Source organism: Balaenoptera musculus, chromosome 3, assembly GCF_009873245.2.
Source record: "Balaenoptera musculus isolate JJ_BM4_2016_0621 chromosome 3, mBalMus1.pri.v3, whole genome shotgun sequence".
Classification (NCBI taxonomy): Eukaryota; Metazoa; Chordata; class Mammalia; order Artiodactyla; family Balaenopteridae; genus Balaenoptera; species Balaenoptera musculus.
In genome coordinates, this window is record NC_045787.1 from 93198087 (window position 1) to 93218739 (window position 20653).

At 37.7% G+C, this 20653-nt stretch overlaps 1 protein-coding gene across 1 annotated transcript in view; it reads right to left on the minus strand.

Moving 5' to 3' along the window:
* Positions 1-9581: 9581 nt before the first annotated feature.
* Positions 9582-20653, minus strand: part of PGGT1B (protein geranylgeranyltransferase type I subunit beta) — a 59427-nt gene continuing 48355 nt past the window's right edge. The window contains exons 8-9 of the mRNA XM_036848124.1: positions 17704-17812; positions 9582-13814 (exon numbers count right to left, since the gene is read on the minus strand). Coding sequence (XP_036704019.1) covers positions 13633-13814; positions 17704-17812 — 291 coding nt within the window. The 3' untranslated portion in view covers positions 9582-13632. The remainder of the gene's footprint in view (positions 13815-17703; positions 17813-20653) is intronic.

Below are 20653 nucleotides of genomic sequence, written 5' to 3' on the forward strand. Positions count from 1 at the left end.
GTGTCTGTGAGGTATAAATGAAGGGAGATCCGTGCAGGATTTCCTCGACTGTGAGGTATGTTGGCATTCCTAAGAGAGTGTGACAGCCTGAATTTTCTGTTTGTGCTTTTAGTGACTGATCAGCTAGTCGGGACAACGTAAACTAATGCTATTTTCTTATACCCTTTGATAGTGGGGCATAGGCATTTCTTCTGTAGGTTGTGAACCACTCCCTGGGCCCATTTCCTCCCTGTGGGAGATTTGAGGAGCCATGGTAACTCGTCAGTCCCCTAGGCCATGATCTGAGGCACTGTACAAAGCCCATTTTGCAAATGCAAGAGATTTTTTTCTTTCTTTTTAATAGTGAGTGTCTGAATTAAAGAAGCAATTTCCCAAACTGGAGGTTCCAAATCAGTTGTTTCTGCTAGTTTTATTCTGTATATTTTTGACATTATTTGCTCCCTCTCCATGTTTTCTGAAGATGGCGAGCAGCCCAGCTGCTGGATCCTCTTCTGTCTCTGCTTGGAGTCTTCTCTGTCACCACCAGGCCCTCTCTGGTGTCCTAGAAGTTCCTGCTCTCAAAGGCGATGCCCACGTCATATCCTGAGAGAGTTAACATCCTTCGCTTCACACTCATTTTCCTAAACTCAGAAGAGAAAAGAAACTCTATATGCTTGGCTTTGTTCAGTGGCTGGTGTGGTCTCACAGGCTGCGATTCCTTGGTAAATTACCCCAATGATTGTTCAGCCATCAGGGGGAAATTCGTCTTTTATAACATCTTCCTTTAATGAGTCTTCCTAACACTGTGAAATGACCTTAACACCCAGAAGAGGATTTTAAAAATGGTGTGTAGAAAAGGCTGGCTGAGGATGTGTGTGGAGGTAAGTTCACAATACTTGGGGAAGAAAAAGGATACAATACAAGAATGTGATTTTTAAAGTGGATGCAGACCAGCTAGGAGTCAGGATTTTTTTTTAGTATTTTTAAGGAAAAAGTGATCAGTCTTTAGTGTTACATTTTTGGAAAATAAGCAATGAACGGTGATTTAGTAGACAGTAGTCATATCAGAAGATGTTTTTCATCTATAACTTATTTGATATGATTTAATTTCTTTTTTCAATAACTTTGTTACATTTAAAGTATATTAAATCGTGCAAAGATAGAACATAATTTTACATCTGGCCTGAGGGATAAGGAATGGGTTTACATGCTATCCTGCATTTCATGAAACTGGCCACAAATCAGAGGAATAAAAACAGAAATATTTTGAAATGATTTATAAATATTATATACACTACTGTTTTAGGAAAATTACTTTCCAGTAAAAATGGCCAAGATTCACTGATTGATTTTTCCAATAAGCATGACTTTCACACCTACCATGTGCTGTGTCACAACTTAGAAATTCAAAAAAGAAAAAGAGATGAATAAACCAAAGCTGCTGACAGCAAGCGCTCACGGTCTGCCTGAGACAATGGACAGTAAACAGGTAATTACTGCCCAGCGTGGGAAGTTCTTTAGCAGAAGCACATAAGCAGAACCAGGGAGCAACAGGGTAGGAGAAAGACCATAAAGGGCCAGTGTCTTGCTCTGTCTAATTCAGCTGGGCAGGTGAAATTGGACTTTTAAGTTGACAGTTGAAGGATAAGTAAGAGTTCAGAAGGGCAGGTAGAGGACGTTCTAGGCTGAGAGGCGGTCTGTGCAAAGTCAAGAACAGAGAGAGCAGAGTGCCTTCAGGTATCACGGGTTGGGCAGAGGGGAATGACCAAAGGTGAGGTTGGAAAGGGAGGCAGGGCTTAGGTCTCCAGGGCCTGACACAGCATTATGCTAAGGAGATACATGTTACCCCGCGGACAGCACTTCTCAAACTTTAACGTTCACAAGACTCACTGGGGAGCTCATTAAAATAGATGCTGATTCTATGGGTCGGAGCGTTACCGTTTCTAACAAGTGCCAGGTGATGCTGCTTCTGCAATGAAGTGGTTTTCAGGCCTCACTGAGGTAGCAGATAGTCGCCAATTCCAATAGCTGGAATGGATCACCTCTGTGCTAAGATATGCCACCTTTAATCCTTTGAGAGGAAGGGTTTGGGGTGGCACCTCGGCCAACAGAGCCTCTAGGATTGTGCCCATAAGCTGCCTCCTGGGCTTACTGTGGGTGCCCTAGCATCTTTCCTGTGTGTTCTATGATGTGAGGAGGGTGGAGAAGCCAAGCCAGTCCAAACAAGCAGCTCTGCACTCTAAGAACCACAATCTGGTTTTCTACGGAGAAAACACAGTGCTGCAACAAATAGCCCGTTACCCAAAGCAGCTGATATTGCTTGTCGGCGTGGCCCAGAGCCTTCCCTCCTCAAGCATTAAGCGTTAGGAGATTGAAATCTTGGTTCTAGTTCACCTCTGCAGGGGACTCAGTTCATCCAGGCTGTGGTGGTGTCCGCGGCAACCCAGCTCTACCAAGCTCAAAGTTTCCACTACGCAGGGGCAACAAAGGAGTGGTGGAAATGAGAAATGAAAATCTTGTTCTATGACTTTCCAGATATAATTGTTTAATTATTTTTTATAAGTTATTTTAAGTCATTCCTTAGTCCTTTCTCAAATTATAACAGAGATGATTAAATTGGCCATTTTTCCTAATAACCGGTAATAGAAATCTGGAAAAGGAAAATGCCAGGCTGCGTAAAATAAATGAAAACTTGAATTTCTGCTGAGTTGATTGGTCTTGAGGTCACCATCATATGTAAGCGTGTGAGTATAAACACATTCACACGTATGTGGTTGCATGTGCAGGTCCTTTTATAGAAGCTGGTCACACATGTTGCCTCTGCACAGGGCTGCGGAATGGGGGTTGGTGTGGGAGGAGAGTTCTTCATCAACAGTACCCTTTTTGTCCTGTTTAAAGTTTTTCTGATATAATTGCTTACCTTTAAAAAAAAAAGAGAAGACAGATGTCTCAGTGGTTGAAAAGCATGATGACACTTGCAGCACCCTTTAGTCTGCTAGTTTGGGCAGTAACACTTTCCTCCTGGGTCACCTCGTCTTGAAGCTCTTCTTGTTCTGTGTATTTAAGGGGAAAAGATGAAAGTCATCAGGTCTCCCGAAGCTAAATTACCCAGAGCCTGAGTAATTTATTAAGGAACTAAACCTTTGAAATAAATTCCCTGTAAGTCAGAATTTTTTTCAATTGTGTCCTCAGTTGACAGTTTCTGCCCTCTCTTCAGAAAACGGTGAAACATAATCGAAATGAGATGTAAGATTACAAAATAAAAATGAACTGGAAGGAAAGACATATCTTTTTAACACAGGCAAACATCTTCATTGATGCCCTTCCTACCACCTTCTCTTCCCCAAACACACTATGACAGATCTCTGGGGAAAAGCATATTCCAGGTAGATGCCATACTGACTATTAACATTTAATGGATAACTTTCATTATGGTATTATATATTTATAAGCAGAGAAGAAGCATCGTGTCTTCCATAAACACTGAGTATTAAACACACAAGTTATAACCCAGTTTGCAACCTGCTCTGACTTAAATAAAATCTCATTTTAGTGAATTGGAGTAAGCTCTCTGAAGTCATTTAGACACTAAAGTAATATTGGTACACACCTGTTGTAGAAATGAAAGCTGAAATAATTTGGTTTGGAGCTCTATGTTCTGTAATCTGTATTTCCTCTCCTCAGAGGAGGTAGTACAATGTTTGAAAAAAACTTAGAAGTAGTGCTTCCAGAAACTCATTTGTCTACTTACATATTAATAGGCCTTCTACCTAGAAATTCTTCCTGCATTTTTAGGTTTCATCTAGGAGGGATTTAGAGATAAAATCTAAATATTTCAATATAGTAATTAACATCGAGCCAGTCCCCACTTCCTCAATGTTTTCAATAAAAACATCTTCCTTCTCCGGTGTTGGACATAACCTCATCTAGCTAGGTCTGCCAGAGAAAATCCAAGAGCTGCTGGGATCCTTACCTCTTTTGTTCTCTTCCAAATCTTCAGGCTTCTTAGTACTGATGGACTTCTGGGGTTGGGCAGGGCTGGGCGGGGCCGCGCGGCGCCGCGGGGGGGAGGGGCAGGGGGAGGTACATATATATACTTTGCCTCCTAAAGACCCTGCTCCCAACTACCATTTAAGAGACATACGTTTGTCAGCCTGAAGTCACCTTAAGCTCATCTACTCTCCATGTTAGAATGGACCTTTTGAGTTATTTAATACAGTGATTCTTAAACCTGGCTTCTCATCAGAATTACCTGTGGAACTTAAAAAGATTCCTGTCTCTACCATAACCTTCTGAATGAAAAGCTTTGGAGGTGAGTCTCACCTTTTTAAAGTACAGCTCTGAATTTGTCAATCCAAATTCTGAATGTATCTCTATAATATGAGAAAAAAATTTTGTATAACACAAACCATTATCACAACTAACAAAATTTAAAATAATTATTTAATATCACTAAATATCTAGTTCATATCAAATTTCCCTAGTCCTCTCAAAAATGTCTTTTGAAAGTTAGTTTGCTTAAATTAGGACCCAAGCCCAAGTCAGGTCCATGTGTTCCTGTGTCTCTTACATTTCTTTTAATCTAGAACAGTCTACCTTATCCCTCTCCTTCCACTTCCTTATGCCATTGGCTTGTTGAAGAAACCAGATTTATCTTTAGGATGTGCTACCTCTGACACAGCTGGATGCCTCCTCGTGGTGCCATTTTACTTTTCCCATTTCACTGGTGAGATCTAGACATTAGCTCTACAGATTGACTAGCTTCAGTCTCTGCTGTTTTTGGCAAGGATACTTTGTAGCTAGTACTGTGTACCTCACGAGGCATTAATCAGGAGGCTCTTACTGTCTGATTGTTCTCCTTTTAGAGACTGCAGGGTTGATTAGTGGATTCAGGTGCTGGCAGCATGAGCCTTCCATTTTAACATTCTCCATCACCTTTTCTCCCAATGGTTTCAGTATCCACTGATGGTTTTAGCCTAGAATCTATGAGCATTTGCAAAATAGTTCTTTTCTGCCCCCATCATTCCTTTTACATTTAAACTGAGAATTTTTCTGAAAACTGGAACTTTCCCTCATCAACTAGGATGATTTGTTTACTCTGAAAATGCAGGTTGTTCAAGAACAGGCAACAGGCATGCTGACTTTTAGAGAAATGGGGTAATGCTCTAAAATAATGGTGTCTGTTTTCCTGTTTGACACTTCCTTGTCCAAACTGACTGTCATCTGAAAGTGAGTCTAGCTATGCACTGCCAGCCTGCAGTCCTCTGCTTCCTCCCTGTCTTCCAGCTGAGCTTACCTTCTCCAGGGCAGGGAGCTTACTGGTTCCATTCCAGCTTCACACAGCTCTGACGTTGCAGTCCTTTATCTTTCTCACATACTGATTCATTTATCAACTCCACTATTCGAAAAATAGTATTTGTTGTGCATGTTTAAAGTTTTGAGCAGTCCAGTTACTGGTGGAGCCAGAATGTGACTAAGGAGGGGTATACATTAAGATTAACCCCTAATCCTCACAAGCTCTAAAGCCAGCTCAAATGATCACACAATAAACAGAGTTCGGTGATATGCAAATCAACTTCAAGGCAAGTCCCCTAGGCCTCCCCTTCTTACGATGGCCACCCCCTAAGCCCCCACTAAACAGAAATTCTAGAGTTGGCACTGAATCTAAACCTTATTCCACAGAACGGCTCTTCAGCTATTTGAATATGATAAATATGGCCCATTTCTCCTTGCCCCCCTAGAAAGCCTGATCTTCCCACTTCTGACCTTTGTAATATGTGGTACCTTGAAACCAACAGTACACAGTGGTGTCCGTCACCTCCTTCATTTTAGCTGCCCTACTTCTATTAAAATGATACTTTAATAGGCAGGGATAGTAACTTTGAAAAACTGTGATTTTTTTTGCCTTTGCATTTCCTGTTCCACCAGAGGCACTCATTTATCTTGAGAGGTTTAGCATTTTACAGCAATGAGGAAGAGAGGGAATAAGCAGCTTTAGAGTTTGCAGCAAAATAAGAATCATTAAAGCTAGCCTTTGTCACTTGAGAAAGGATTTTATAAATTAAACTCCAGTTAAGGACTTCCCTGGTGGCGCAGTGGTTAAGAATCTGCCTGCCAATGCAGGGGACACAGGTTCCAGCCCTGCTCCGGGAGGATCCCACATGCCGATGAGCCACTAAGCCCGTGCGCCACAACTACTGAGCCTGCACTCTAGAGGCCGCATGCCACAACTACTGAAGCCTATGCGCCTAGAGCCCGTGCTTCGCAACAAGAGAAGCCACCCCAATGAGAAGCCCGCTCACCGCAACTAGAGAAAGCCCACGTACAGCAACGAAGACCCAATGCAGCCAAAAATAAATTAAAAACAAAAACAAAAAAAGCCCTCCAATTAACATGTCAAGGCAATGGTAGAGAGAACTCAGAAAATGAAGAAAGTCCCTGACACAAACGAAGGGGAGAAATCTTATTTACTCCCAGCCCTGGGAAAGTGTGGAAAGGATGAAAGAGATGGGCAGAGGAGAGGAGGTGCGTGGAATGCCTAGTAGGTGTGAAGGAAACTAAGGACATAGGGGCTGGTAGTCTGTCAGTACTGCCCTTAGACCCGGGCAAGAGGGCCCCATTCCAATGCTCCCCATAAGACTGGTGGGCCCCCTTTCTAGAGCATGCCCCCAGCTACCAGAGATCATGGAATTCCCACGTGAGCCCACTTCCAGGGCCTGCATGGGGTTCTCTCCTGGGTCCTTTTTGGACTGTGCTGCCAGGGTGTGTGTACACACTTGGGTCCAAGGTGTGATGATGGAGCAGCTGCCTGGGGGAGTTGGAGATGATACAGAGCTTGTCATAAGCATAAGGGAACCCCTCAAGGTGTGGGAGGGGGCCTAGGGTGGGGAAAGAGGGCTGGCCATGGGTTGGGAACCCTGAGGAGGCCAAGATTTCTAGATGTGAGCCTCAGTTTCCTTTGAGATGCTCGATAGGGTGATGTTGGTAGGGTAGGAGGCTGGACACGTATGTGGGCGAAGATCACCTGACTCAGACTGTGTGTAGTAAAGAGAACCTTGTGCTCAGATGCAGGAGGTGCAGGGGGTGGAGAGAGATCAAGTGGGTGTGAAAGAGCCACCCCCTACACTCCCTCCAAGAAGAAGAAGTGGATGTGTAATCTGTGGATCTCTCTAATGACTGCAGGGAGCCAGGGCGGGCAAGCCAGCAAATCAGGGAGAAATCTTTCCCCTTTGCCTGCTCTGCTCCAGCCCAGCAGCACCGACTGCCAAATCACGGCCTGGGGTGGAAAGTGAAGTTAATTGTGCATTTATGCTATTCACAATTATTCGGTATGACTTGCTTTTTCCCCTCCCAAATCTGTTATTACGATATATTTGTCAGTCTAGGAGGATAGAACATAATTTTCTGGTGTGATTTGTAACTCTTAAATATTTAGACATGTGGTACGTGAGGTGGCCTTCTGACCTGCTTCTCCAGGCTTCCTAGAAGAGGCTGCAGTCCTAGGAGAAATAGTTTTAGCTTACCTCTACATTCCAGGGTGGCTCAGTACCACTGAAGTGGGAGGGGAGGTTACTAGATATATGAAATGAAGACAGTGTTTCAGGAATAAAGACCTAGGAGCTTCTGCATAGGCCAAAGAGATGGGGTGGGGTGTGTGTGTGTGTGTGTGTGTGTGTGTGTGTGAAGGAGACAGGAGGGTGCAGATACAGCGTCACTAAAATCAGGGAGATTGGCGGTGGCCTGGGATTAGAGCAAAAAGGCCACAGTGCTGGGACTGTGCAATTAGCGGCAAATGGCAGCAACCCACCTGCAAAGGCCACACTAGACCGGCGGCAGACACCTTAGTAGACACCAGATCAGAGCAGCAACCTGCAACAGAGGCCCCCACGAACTTCCAGGAGGCACATACACTCAGCCAACAAGGAGCAAGAGAGAAAAAAAAAACACTGATATCAGAAGAGACTGAGATTGTTTGTTAGCTGACAAATATAAATGGCCCCGCTCCCTAGCCTCCGCTACCCCTTGACAGATGAAGATACGGGCAAATGAAGATTGGGTCCATTTGAGAAAATAAATGTCATATATTTTCTTTGCATAGCTGAGCATTCATTACATTTCAACCCTATTACCACAGACTAAGATCACATTAGCTTTTTTGGGGTGGGAGCAAAGATCACACTGTTGAATCGCACTCAGCTGTTAACTAAAACCTCTTTTTAAAATTTACATTTGCAAATAATTATGGGGTTCTTACTTGCTTCTCCTACCCAAGCTGCTTTTTCTAAATCAGTGATTGGTTCTCAAATTTCAGTGTGCACCAGAGCCATGTGAGGGCTTTCAAGAGTTTTAAGATTTTCTCATACAGGTTTTGGACGTCAAGTTTACATATACGTTTCTTGTTTTTGTTTCTTTTTTTGCAATCATAAAAGGGATCTTCTCTTCAAGAACATCTTCTAACTAGTTTAGGTTTATATACATAGTCTTTTATTCTTTTTAGTAAACATTTTTATTGAACTGTAATTACACATACAGAAAAGTGCACAAATCATAAGTGTACAGCTTGATAAATATTCATAAAGTGAATGCACCTATGTAACCAGCACCTAAGTTATGAAACAGAACATCGCCAGCACCACAGACTCTGCCTTGTACTCTTCCAGTCCCTGTGGAGCAAAAGAAACCAGCTGAAAACTAATGTTTCGATTATGATTCCACTTACAGAAAGTTCAAAGCCAGACATAACTGATGGTGATTTAAGTCATGATAGTGCTTACCTTTGAGGAGGGAGGTAGTGATTGAATGGGGGCACTGATTTCTGACACCATAGACAATTTTGCCCATTTTGAACTTCATCTAAATGGAATCAGAGTATGCACTCTCTTGTGTCTGGTGAAGGCTACTGATAGCTGTATGTTACTTGTATGTAATTGCTACTTTACTAAGTTCTCTTACAGCTTTTCAACAAATTCCTTTGTGTTTTCCAGATATAAAATCATATTAAAAAATAGTTTTCCTCTTCCTTTTCAATTCATGTCTTTGTTTTCTTTTGTCTCATCTCATTGACTAAATCCCCCAACACAAAGTTAAATAGTAGAGGAGATAGTGGGCCTTGTTCCTGACTTTAGTATCGACATTAAGATGCTGGCTTTTGGGCAGAGGTACAATGTCAATGAATTACTCATCAATTTCTACTTATTGAGTATATTTAACATAAATGAGAGCTCAATTTGGTCAAGTGTCTTTTCTGCAAAGATGGAGATAATCATATGATTTTTCTCCTTAACTCTTTTAATATTATGAATATTAATGGATTGTCTAATAATAGTCTTGCAGATTCCTATAATAAATCCAACTTACTCATGACTTAATATTTTTTGAAAGTGTTGTTGAATTGTTTGCTAATGTACTGTTAACATTTATGTACTGATATATTCATAAGTGAGAACGGTCTATAATTTTCTCTTTGGTACAAACTTTGTCAGGTTTTAGAAACAATGCTTATCATGTTCACTTTACAAAATGAATTTAGAAGCCTTTTTTGTGTTTTTTGCCCTTTGAGGTTCAAGAGTCTCTTTATAGCCCCTGGAATTGTTTAAACAACATTAGGATTATTTAATCATGACAGTTTGGTAGAAATACCCTTGAAACAATCTGGGCCTGATTTTTTTTTTTTGTAAAGAGTCCATTTGTTTTGAATTTCTGTATCTACTTCGGTAATCTTGGCAATTGGCATTTTTCTAAGAAAGGTTAATATTTTCTAATTTATTATATAAAATTACTCAAAGTAGTGTTATAATTTTGAAAATTTTCCTGTTTTATGGTTATTTCTCTCTTGTCATTTAAACTTTTGTGTTTTTGCTTCCTCCTTTTTCTTGAAGATTGTCTGGTGGTTTGTCTATCTTGTCTTCCCTCCTTCCCCCTTTTTATTAATCCCTTCCTTCTACTTCCTTTTGGTTTGCTTTTTCCTCCAGTTTTTAAGACTCGATTGTGTAATTCTTAGCTTTTCTCATTTTTATTGATATTGCTCTACAACTATAAATTTCCTGTCATAATGGCTTTTTTTTAAATCAATAAATACTAGGTTTTCATCAGTCTTGTGGTCATGTCCTTCTGGTGTGCTTCCAATGTCTGTGGGGATATTGGGCTGCTTATTCTTTTATTCCTTAAAACAACTTTGAATGGGCTTTGACTGTAATCCTTCTCAGGTTTTGGTTTTGTTTTTGGGTGAAATGAGTTTTCCTGTACTTTTAGGAGGAAGGGGTGCCCTAGGATGACTTTTCTTTGCTCTATGGCCCTAAAGTTCCTGTTTCATTTTCACAAAGTGATTTAAAAGATTATCTATGTCCACATATAATGTCTAGGTATACTGACTTTCCTTCCCAACATTTATCTGGACTCTCTCTTCTCTTTGTCCTATTGTACCTATCCTGTCCAATTTGGATTCTATTTCTAGCTAGGCTTTATCTCATTAGTTTTAAGATGTATACAGGACAGGGCCCAGACTGCTCTAGCACAATCATCAGACCATATCATATTGCTCTAACACTTACCTGCAAATGGGGACCTGTAGAACCCCTCCCAGTTTCAGCTTTTGTTCTCAGACTGGCCCACTGCACTTTCTAGTGAGAAAATGGGGGCAATGTTATAGTTCTATTCTCAAGGCTGTCAGAAACCAGCTGCCTGCCTTTCACTTCCTCCCACACAGATGCTGAAACTATGTTGGTCAGTGGTTTGTCCTTATAAAACTGTATTCTGAAGTTCATGGGGACACCCTGTCATCTAGTTTTGTAGAATAGCTATCCTAGTTACTCTGGATTCAAATGGGGAGATTCAGAAACTAAAATGCTGCCATCATCTTCCTCAAGTTTAAACTCTGTGGGATCTCTATTACAGAAAAGAGGTTTTAAAAACAATTTTATGATGGTTATGACAGAGATTATAATTAGGAATTTACTTTATTTCAGGAATTTACTTTATTTACTTAGTACTATGCTAAGTACTTTATATGTATTACCTCATTTGATCTTCAAACAATCTTGTTAGAGTTAGATTTCCCCCCCCTCATTTTATCAAAGGGGAAGTTAGGGTCCAAGATTACACTGGTGAACTGGCAGATCTAGGATTTAAACCCAAGTCATCTGACTCCAGAGCACCTCCTTACTATACTGACTCTCAAATATTATCAGGCCCAACAGTTTCAGACTATGTACCACTGTCGGCAAAACTTCTATTTGAATTTGAATATTTATAAATAATTATTTAAAGATCTAATTAAAATGTACACATATTATAGGTCAAATCTAAAAGCACTGTAGATGATAAATAGGTTGATATTCTGTTATATGACCTGATGAACCTTGTTTTCATGCATATGCTCAAAACAAGGCCTCTCCTACCATAGTCTAAAAAATACCATACTGGAGTTGGCCGTAGAGCATAGGGAACAGAGTTACTGAGACTTCATATTCCCCTTCTTATTCTATCACCACTGCTAAAGAACCAAGTATATATATGAAATAGTGCTTATAATTTATTTTATTAATACTTTTCTTGTAGGTAACTATTTAGAAAAAGTTGGTAATAGTTTCTCCACAATTCACAATGGGCTGGTATTTTTTTGGTCAATATGCTGCTTGGAATGTGAACATTCACTGGTCCATAAAGTTTCACAAGGAGGTCTCTCACGAGTATATCAATTAGAATCATATTGTAATATATAATCTTATGCTATTAAATTACACAAGGAGTTAGAAAATATTTAGTAGTTTTTTGAAATACTTTGACCTTGGAATTCTCCTTCATATGAATACAGCTACTATTACTAACTTTTTAAGCTTCCAACCATGAACGGCAATTCAGGAAAAAAAAAACTGGGGCTTTTTAAATAGTTCTAAAGCCGTTACATATATGCCATTTTAACTCCTGATGTCTACAAAATGAGTTAGTTTGAGATGTAGATGTCAATTTGTCAGAATTTAAACTGGTACAAACTGGAATAACTCATGGAAGGATGACATCTGTTGTTAGGCTTATTTTATCCCCACCATCTGAAAACTGATTTTATTTCTAATTAAAAAAAAATTTTTTTTTGACTTTGGCAAATTGGGATTTAAAACTAAGCATGCCAATAATAAATGAATCATTTCTCCAAGTATATACTAGGTTTCCTTTGGGAAGGACCATTACTTAAGGGTATTTTTTCTCCACTCTAGGAAAGAAATTAAAATAAAAATTTAAATATTACAATACCTAAACAGTGATACTAGTAACTTAGTTTTTACACTGATACTTGTAAAACTAATAATCCAACATTTATTATCACCAAGACTTTAAATGAAACCCAGTCCCTCTGGTGAAGAGATTTCCTTCTCCATTTCAGCACTACTCTCATAACTTTGAACGTCATAGAGCAACAGTGACAGATGTAATTTACTGATAAATTGATTACTAATAAAGATGAGTTTTTATACTAACTCCTTTACAATTAGCTAGGTCACAGAATGAAGAAAACAAAACAAAGAAAAGCAAAACCCCAGTCCTTAACCCCTAAATGGTACATTTCCTTCCCACTTACCTGAAAATACAAAAATATGAATGACCGTGTATGGAGCTACACCATTAACTTTACTTGAGTGGTGCTATTTTTTTTACTTAAATGTTTACTTATTTCATTTGAAAAAATTAGAAAATCATCAGTTTGAAATTAGAGCAGCTAACACACTGGGGCAACAAACTAAAAATAAGAATCCAAATGGCTAAAAATAACTCAGTTATAAAAGTACAAGTATAATTTACAGTATCACATATCTCAGAAAAAGAAACAAAACCATTAAATGGCTTTCCTTCCAGATAAGACTTTTTTCTCTGCAGAAAGGAAAAAAAAGCAACTAATGATTTGAGAGTAAAATCAAACATAACTGTTATTTACCCCAGCAACATCTAAAATAAATGACCCACACAGCACAAAACTTTCCCATTCACAATCACATACAGTTATATTACTTGTCCCTCAGTTACATAATAGTCTTCTTAAAACAATCTCCCTTTAGAAAATTATTGTATTAGTTAAGCCTATTCATTCTTGCTATGAAGTTAATTTCATTTGTATAGGCCACAAAAGTTTAATTGGCACATTTTACTTAAGTCAAAATAAGTCTTCTTTTTAAAAATTATGGGATCATCTGTTTTCAAAGAATAATCCCAGATGCTTGATTCATTAAAGCAATGTTCTACCATCAGCAGTCAAGCTTTTTAAATGATCACTAAGTGTTCACCTGAAGATTATCAATGCTATGTGAACTGTAAACTCCTTCTGAAGATTTGTATTTATGATACAATTTTGTACTGAAGAGCTTTTTAAAAAGATAACCTTCATACATACAGTTAGTTTGCCTCAAAGAACTTAGAAATACAGTATATAAACATTTAAGAACCACAATAGAGTCCACTGTGGTTCAAACTTCAACAAAGATTTCCTTGAAACCTAGTACGAAGGTTACTGGCTCAAGACCATATACCAAAGTGACATCAGCACAAGATTCAATTGTAAGACTCTACCTCTTAAAAAAAAGAGCACACTTGGTTATACATGGCTTTTAACCTTGAGCTACAGTTAGGCTACAAATCCCCCCCACCCTCCCAATCTAAAGTTAGTCATGTGGAGATGTGTACATTCTCTGAGCACTGTTTAGAGTCCTTGGTTTTCCAGCTCTGATGGAGATCTCGAAGGCGCTCAGAAGTCCGTGTGCTTACGTTCAGGGCAGGATGAACTTTACAAATGCCACTTTCCTCCATTAGTGACAGGCCACAAATTCCAAAGTATGCATGCAAAGCATCTGAAAATAAGGCAGTTTTATCACAACAGGCATTCTTATTTGTACAAAATATTTTAGCTACTTATCAGCCCATCACTACATTAAAAATAAATTTAGAAAAATACTAAATACAGTTTTTGAAATATTTGCTTTCTCAAAGTCTCAAACCTCAAATTTTTAAAAACTAGGTGATCAAAATCAGATGATACATTATCAAGAAAACATCACTAACAAAGGAGAACAGTTCCTAGCTGAAGAAGTGACATTACCAACATCCTCTGTGATTAAAGAACAAAAAGGAAAAGTACCAGTGATATAAAAGACTTCTCACTCTAATGGGTTTTCCCTTTTGCTTACTATAGAATATGGAAACAAGGAGCTTTATATCATAAACAGAAATTTTTTTCTTAAAAGTGAAAATAAACCTCAGAATCTAAGTAGCATTAGCCCTCCCCCTTAAGTTTTACCTCTGACAGTTCCTAAACCATATACGATGACAATACTATGTTAAGTGAAAGAAGCTTAGGCAAAATAATCCATTCTGGAATGCTGTACCATATTTAATTTCCCTATTTCAGGTAATGTCAGTCATTCTAAAAATATCTGACCTGACAATAAAAACAAACTCACACATTCTATTTGGTCATAATAATGTGAGTGTTCATACCATAACAATTCTTCTACAGTGGCCTCACTACCGTTTCCCATCTTTCAGGGAGCAGCAACTTTCTTCCATTAAATGGCCACTGAACTCACATGGCTGTTGCTTGCCTGAGACTGAAAGAGCTCAGAGAACTGCAGTTATGGGAACACTACAAAAAGCAGATTTTGTAGCAGTCAAAATTTTTTTCTGTTTTTGAGTTTGTCATCATTTATGGTCTCATGAGCTATTAAAGTTCAAAACATCTTTTGTGTCAAAAGAATTAAAGAGAAAGTTTTACTTAAAAAGTATCATTTACTTTTCAAAAAAGGAATGACAGATAGTTGTGCTTACTCAATGTTATTTGTGAAAAAGTTATTTCACCAATGAAAGTCCATGTTAATCCCCTTTTATGTCTTTTTCAGAGAATACTTAGGTTTCTTCTAGCTCATTTTCCTCTAATTTTCAGACCACAAAAAATAAACTTGATTTTTCCTATACTATTACAGTTTTCTTGCAGTTTTTCTAAAATTAAAAAGCAACATTAAATTTTATTGTGTAGAAATAAGGAAACATTTCTAGGAAAAGAATGCAACAGAAGGGCTTCCCCGGTGGCGCAGTGGTTGAGGGTCTGCCTGCCGATGCAGGGGACACGGGTTCGAGCCCTGGTCTGGGAGGATCCCACATGCCGCGGAGCAACTAGGCCCGTGAGCCACAACTACTGAGCCTGCGCGTCTGGAGCCTGTGCTCCGCAACAGGAGAGGCCGCCATAGTGAGAGGCCTGCGCACCGCGATGAAGAGTGGCCCCCGCTTGCCGCAACTAGAGAAAGCCCTCGCACAGAAACGAAGACCCAACACAGCCAAAAATAAATAAATTAATAATAATAAAAAAAAAGAATGCAACAGAAAATACACTTAGAATAAATAAAATAGGATCTTACACTTTCCAGTAATGTAAGAATAATTTTTTTTCTCAAAAGGATTTTTTGTAAAAGCTAATGAAATAGAAGTTAAACGTTTCAATCCTCAAAAACAAATTAAAAAAAACTCTTTGTAGGTAGTGACGTATTCAAGCACTTTAGATGCTGAAATATATATTTTCCTCATAATAAAACTTCATTGTTTTCATAAGTTTTTCCTATAAATGTATATAAAATCTCTGTCAAATCTGCTACTAGATTGATTTATTAGAACCAAGAATAAGCTAATTTTAAAAACTCTTACTAAAATTATTTTTATAACAGCTCTGGGAACAGATCTTTTCCACATAAATTCAATTTATCATACAAAGACTTCCTATGCTCTGTAATGTACAGGATCTGAAGACATTGTAACATATCTATAAAAAATATTACATCCAAGTATTTACTCAAATGTTAAACTTAACAACTGATCTCTCTAGGAAAAAGCTCCAAGAATTTTCTTTTAAAAAAGCTACTGTAAAAAATCTAAATGTATCTCAATACGTTTATATAACAAATGCTTTTCAAGAGACTGTCATTTCCCTATTCCCATTATTTGTTAAAACAGTACATTATTTTTTAAAATAGTACCATGTACTGATTGAAAACAATGGAATCAATACCAAAAGAATTGTTTTCTTGAGGCAATTTTCAAACATATTTATAGCTATGTGTTATAGATACCAAATTTAAAAATATTATTTTGCTTTAGAAATTAAAAGCATTGTACATTTTTTAAAAAAAGAAGCATATTTTGCATGAAAATACACATTAATATGGATGTCAGGAAATATTCCTGCTCACTTCAGGTAAAAAAACATGATTCCATGCGCCCCTTATCTGTATCTCGATTCAGGTACATATTCTGACTGTAACCGTTCCATGACAAGAGAGGAGGTGAAGAGGTTCTAGACTCATAATGAAAACCATGACAGTACTGCAATGCTGCAAAAACAATCCTTCCTTCAATCCACTGTCATATATTTATAGCTAATACTTAGTCAATTTGCTTATCAAAAGTGTCAGTGTTCTGACTTATTGTTAACAAAGTCTTGAACTGAGTTTTCTGGAAGTTATAAATAGATTCATTTTGCTGGCGGTGAACCCTAAGGGGGAAGGGCAAGTAGCTTGGAGAATGATGCTAGAGGTGGGAGAGGAGCCAAATCTTGGGAGGGCCTTGTGTGCCATGCCACCTGACTCTGAGTGCTAAGAAAGTTTTTGAACAATTTTAACAGACTTAATAGAAGAGTTTAGATTAGAGGTTCTCTTTTGCATCAGAGATCCCTTTGGGAGTCTGAAAAGAGCTTTGGCCTTTCCTCTCATTTAAGCAAATGTACATACACACACACGAAAGTGTCACTAGGAGGGGCACTGGACTAGAGGAAGACTAGTAAGACATCTGCAGAATCCTAGGCCTGAACTTGGGCCTAGTGCCACCAAAGGTTTGGGGCAGGACATGGAGATGATGAGCTGTGCTGGCAGGCTAGGCCTGAGGGGTCTGTAGATGGCATCCACGTAGTTACTGACTTTATTATATTAGAGCATGCGGCTTAGACTATGGCCTGTCTAGGTTTGGAAAATAGCAGAATTATCCACATATTTTGAAGAAACGTCATTATTTCTGAAGAACTCTTTTAAAAGTACTTATGAAATACAAGAATCCTCTGTTCTTCACATCCATGCCTTTCCTGAGCTGGGAAAGCATGGAATATTGTATTGTCTGAATCTATTTGGTTCCTGAGTTTTAGAGAGTGAATGGTTTGAGAGTTCATATAGCAAAAGTATTCATCTAAAAAAAATAACCTGAATCTGCCAAAATTCAGAGAATAAGAGGATGGACAGTGAGGGACACCTGTATTCAGGATTTGAGATTTCTGATTTAATGACTTATGAAAAGGGTAAGAACTAGCTCCCTTTTGGATTTAAGAGTAATTTATTCTGCAGAGCTCAAGTGATAGCTAGTAATCCTAAAGATCTTGGATGAACCAATTCTATTTTGGACAGGGACCATTCAGACCATCTGCCTTACTGCCCGCAACAAAATGAAACACTGCTAAGTGAAATATATGGAAAAAAGGGCAAACTATACCAATACATCTTGATAATCAAATCCTTCCTTTACACCCCAAAGACCCTAAATCTACCGTAAACTTAAACAATTTACCTTTTTAAAAACATTATTTAAGGTAAGTTTACAACTGTGCCTATATTTTCTATCATATGCCCTTTCTGACAAAGATGCTTGAAGATCTACTCAAAAAATAAACAAAACAAAAGTTGCTCTGGATTTATACAAAAAATAAATTACCTGGATGACTATCTGGCCACTTGGCAAATCCCCCTACGAGGCGATCTTGGGTTGATAAGATATAATTTCTATTTTTCTCGAAGTTAGTATACTGGAAAATTTTCAGAAGCTGAAATGACATGACAAATATAAATTTATTGACATAAAACTTTCATATTGACCTTTGGCTCAATTTTCAGATATATGTAATTTAAATATGCTTTTCTCTAATTAAGTAAGGCTCTCAGAGCAAGCCTAGGGGGCTTAAGCATTTAAAATTCTCAAGCACATTAACTTTCTTTTATCATCTTATCAAATATACTCTCCTTTTCTTGACCCACTCACTATTTCCTTCTTTTGAACCATACCCAACTGACTTCTCTGCATCACATTTAGCTACATTCAAAACACAACTTCCCAGTATGTTCAACTTCATCAGTTATTTTTAAAAGGGCAATTTTATTAACCTATATTCTAACTCTTATGACAGGCTTTTGAACTATTAGTTACAAATTGCTGGTAATGAAAACTAAAAATATTTCAAAAAAGAGCAACAAAAATTATTAACCACGTGCTAGAGACAGTTTTGTTTGAGAATAGTAAAAAATTAAAGCTCTTTAATTAGGAAAGATACAAGGTGAGACAAATACAATTTTAGCATAAAAAATTATGCAGCTTAAAGATTTAGGACATGTATTTGTCCTTTCTCTGAAGATCCCATTCAATAGAAAAAAATAAAGGATTGTCAAACTGTGAAGAGAACAGGGTCGGGGGGTGCTGAGCAGTAGATAAGAAAGTTCAAGAAGTGTCACAAAGCAGCTGAAAGTGTGTCAATAAATCAGAGAGCCACGAAAGGTATTAATGATTAATAAAGAAGCATTATTTCTCAAAAAGAGAAACAAAACCAGTAATAAGGTTATAGTACAAATAAGAAACCAACTTATTCATTCATTTGGTTTAATTAACAGAATATAAGCAGAGACTCTTTAGACTCCTGATGCTAGAAACATTTTTCATTAAGTGGCAAATAGGTCATTACATAGAAAGAAGGAACAATAATCTTAACACTGTACTTGGTTTAGCAATAAAAAATATTTATAAGCCCTAATATGTGATTACTGGTTTTCAAATTTTAAAATCAACCTACAGGCAAAGCATAAAATATTTGATCACTGTTACTGAACAAAATATGAATGTTACCTAAGTTGACGTTGTAAAAGTAAAGGTAAACTGAAAGGTTTAGAAGGAGAGGAAGAGAAATGGTTCAGAACTAAAAAAAATATATACCAGTAACAATTTGCTGGAAAAAGGGGAGGCCAAACCTTCATTTTTCATAGTTGGGAATATGTTTTCATAGCTGGGATAATGTCTAAAGGTGTTAAGTCAAGAAATCAGCATATTTAAAGTTATTATTTAAAGTTATCCATAAGAATTAAAATTTTTAAAAAGGTTTAAAAGTAGTTGCCTTTAGAAAGTTGTCAAAGACCACCAAGGTCATATCAAAAAGACTCAAGAAACAACTTGAAGGGGCTCCTACTGGCTAAAGATGGGACAATTTGAGCATTAAAAAGAACAATGTAATGGACTAAAATGGATAAAATATATTAAAATCAATGAGTTCACAGTGATATTCAAAGGGTAAAAAAGAAAAAACCCTAAAACCCAATTATTTTATTGGAAAACTTTACAGGATGCTAGGGAACCAACTCACTGACTGAATGAACATTATTAAAATTAAGAGAAGAATCATCTGCCTTTCTCTGTACAACCATACCTTAAAGTGAAATTCTTCTTTATAAAAGAATCCTAGTTAATAAATTTAGAGGGAATGATAGAATATCACCATTTAGCAACCCCCAATGACATAATGGACCTAAGTAATGATCCTCAACGGCTGCTAAAACCATTCCATATGAAGATGATGAAGCTTTTATACATCAGCAACAAACAATCCAAAAGGAAACTAAGAAAGCAATTCCACTCATAATAGCTTCCAAAAGAATTTAAATACTTAGGAATAAACCTATCTAAGCAGGTGAAAGATCTGTATACAAAAAACTATAAAACACTGGTGAAAGATTAAAGATCTAAATAAATGGATAAACATTCCATCATCATGGATAGGAAGACCTGACATTGTTAAGATGTCAACACTACTCAAAGCAATCTACAGATTCAATGTAAACTCTATCAAACTTTCAACAGCCTTTTTCCTAAGAAATGGGAAAGCCAATTCTTAAATTCACATGAAACTGAAAGGGGCCCTGAAGAGCCAAAACAATCTTTAAAAAGAAAAATGTCGAGGACTCATACTTCCTGACGTTGAAACTTACCACAAAGCTACAGTAATTAAAACAGTAAGGACCAATGTAATAGAATGGAGAGCCCAGAAATAAACAGGCAATTTTTGACAAAGGTGCCAAGAACATTTAATGGGTAAAGAACTGTCTTTACAACAAATAGTATTGGGAAAGCTGGATGTCCACATGTAAAAGGATGAAGCTGAAGCTCTTGCTTTATACCATATACAAAAATCAACTCAAAGTGGATCAAAGACCTACGCTCAAGAACTAAAACTATAAAATTGTTGGAATAAAACATTGGGGAAAATCTTCATAACATTGGATTTGGCAATGATTTCATGGAATAACAACCAAAAGCACAGGCAACAAAAGAAAAAATAGATAAATTGGACATTTCTCCGAAGAAGATACACAGGATGGCCAATAAGCACATCAAAAGATGCTCAATATCACTAATCATTAGGGAAATGCAAATCAAAACCACAATGAGATGTCACCGCATAGCCATTAGGATGGTATTATGAAAAAAAAACAGAAAAAACAAGTATTGGTGAGAATGTAGAGAAATTGGAACCCTTATACATTGCTAGTGGGAATGTAAAATGGTGCAGCCACTGTGGAAAATAGTTTGGTGGTTTCTCAAAAAATTGAACACATAATTACCATGT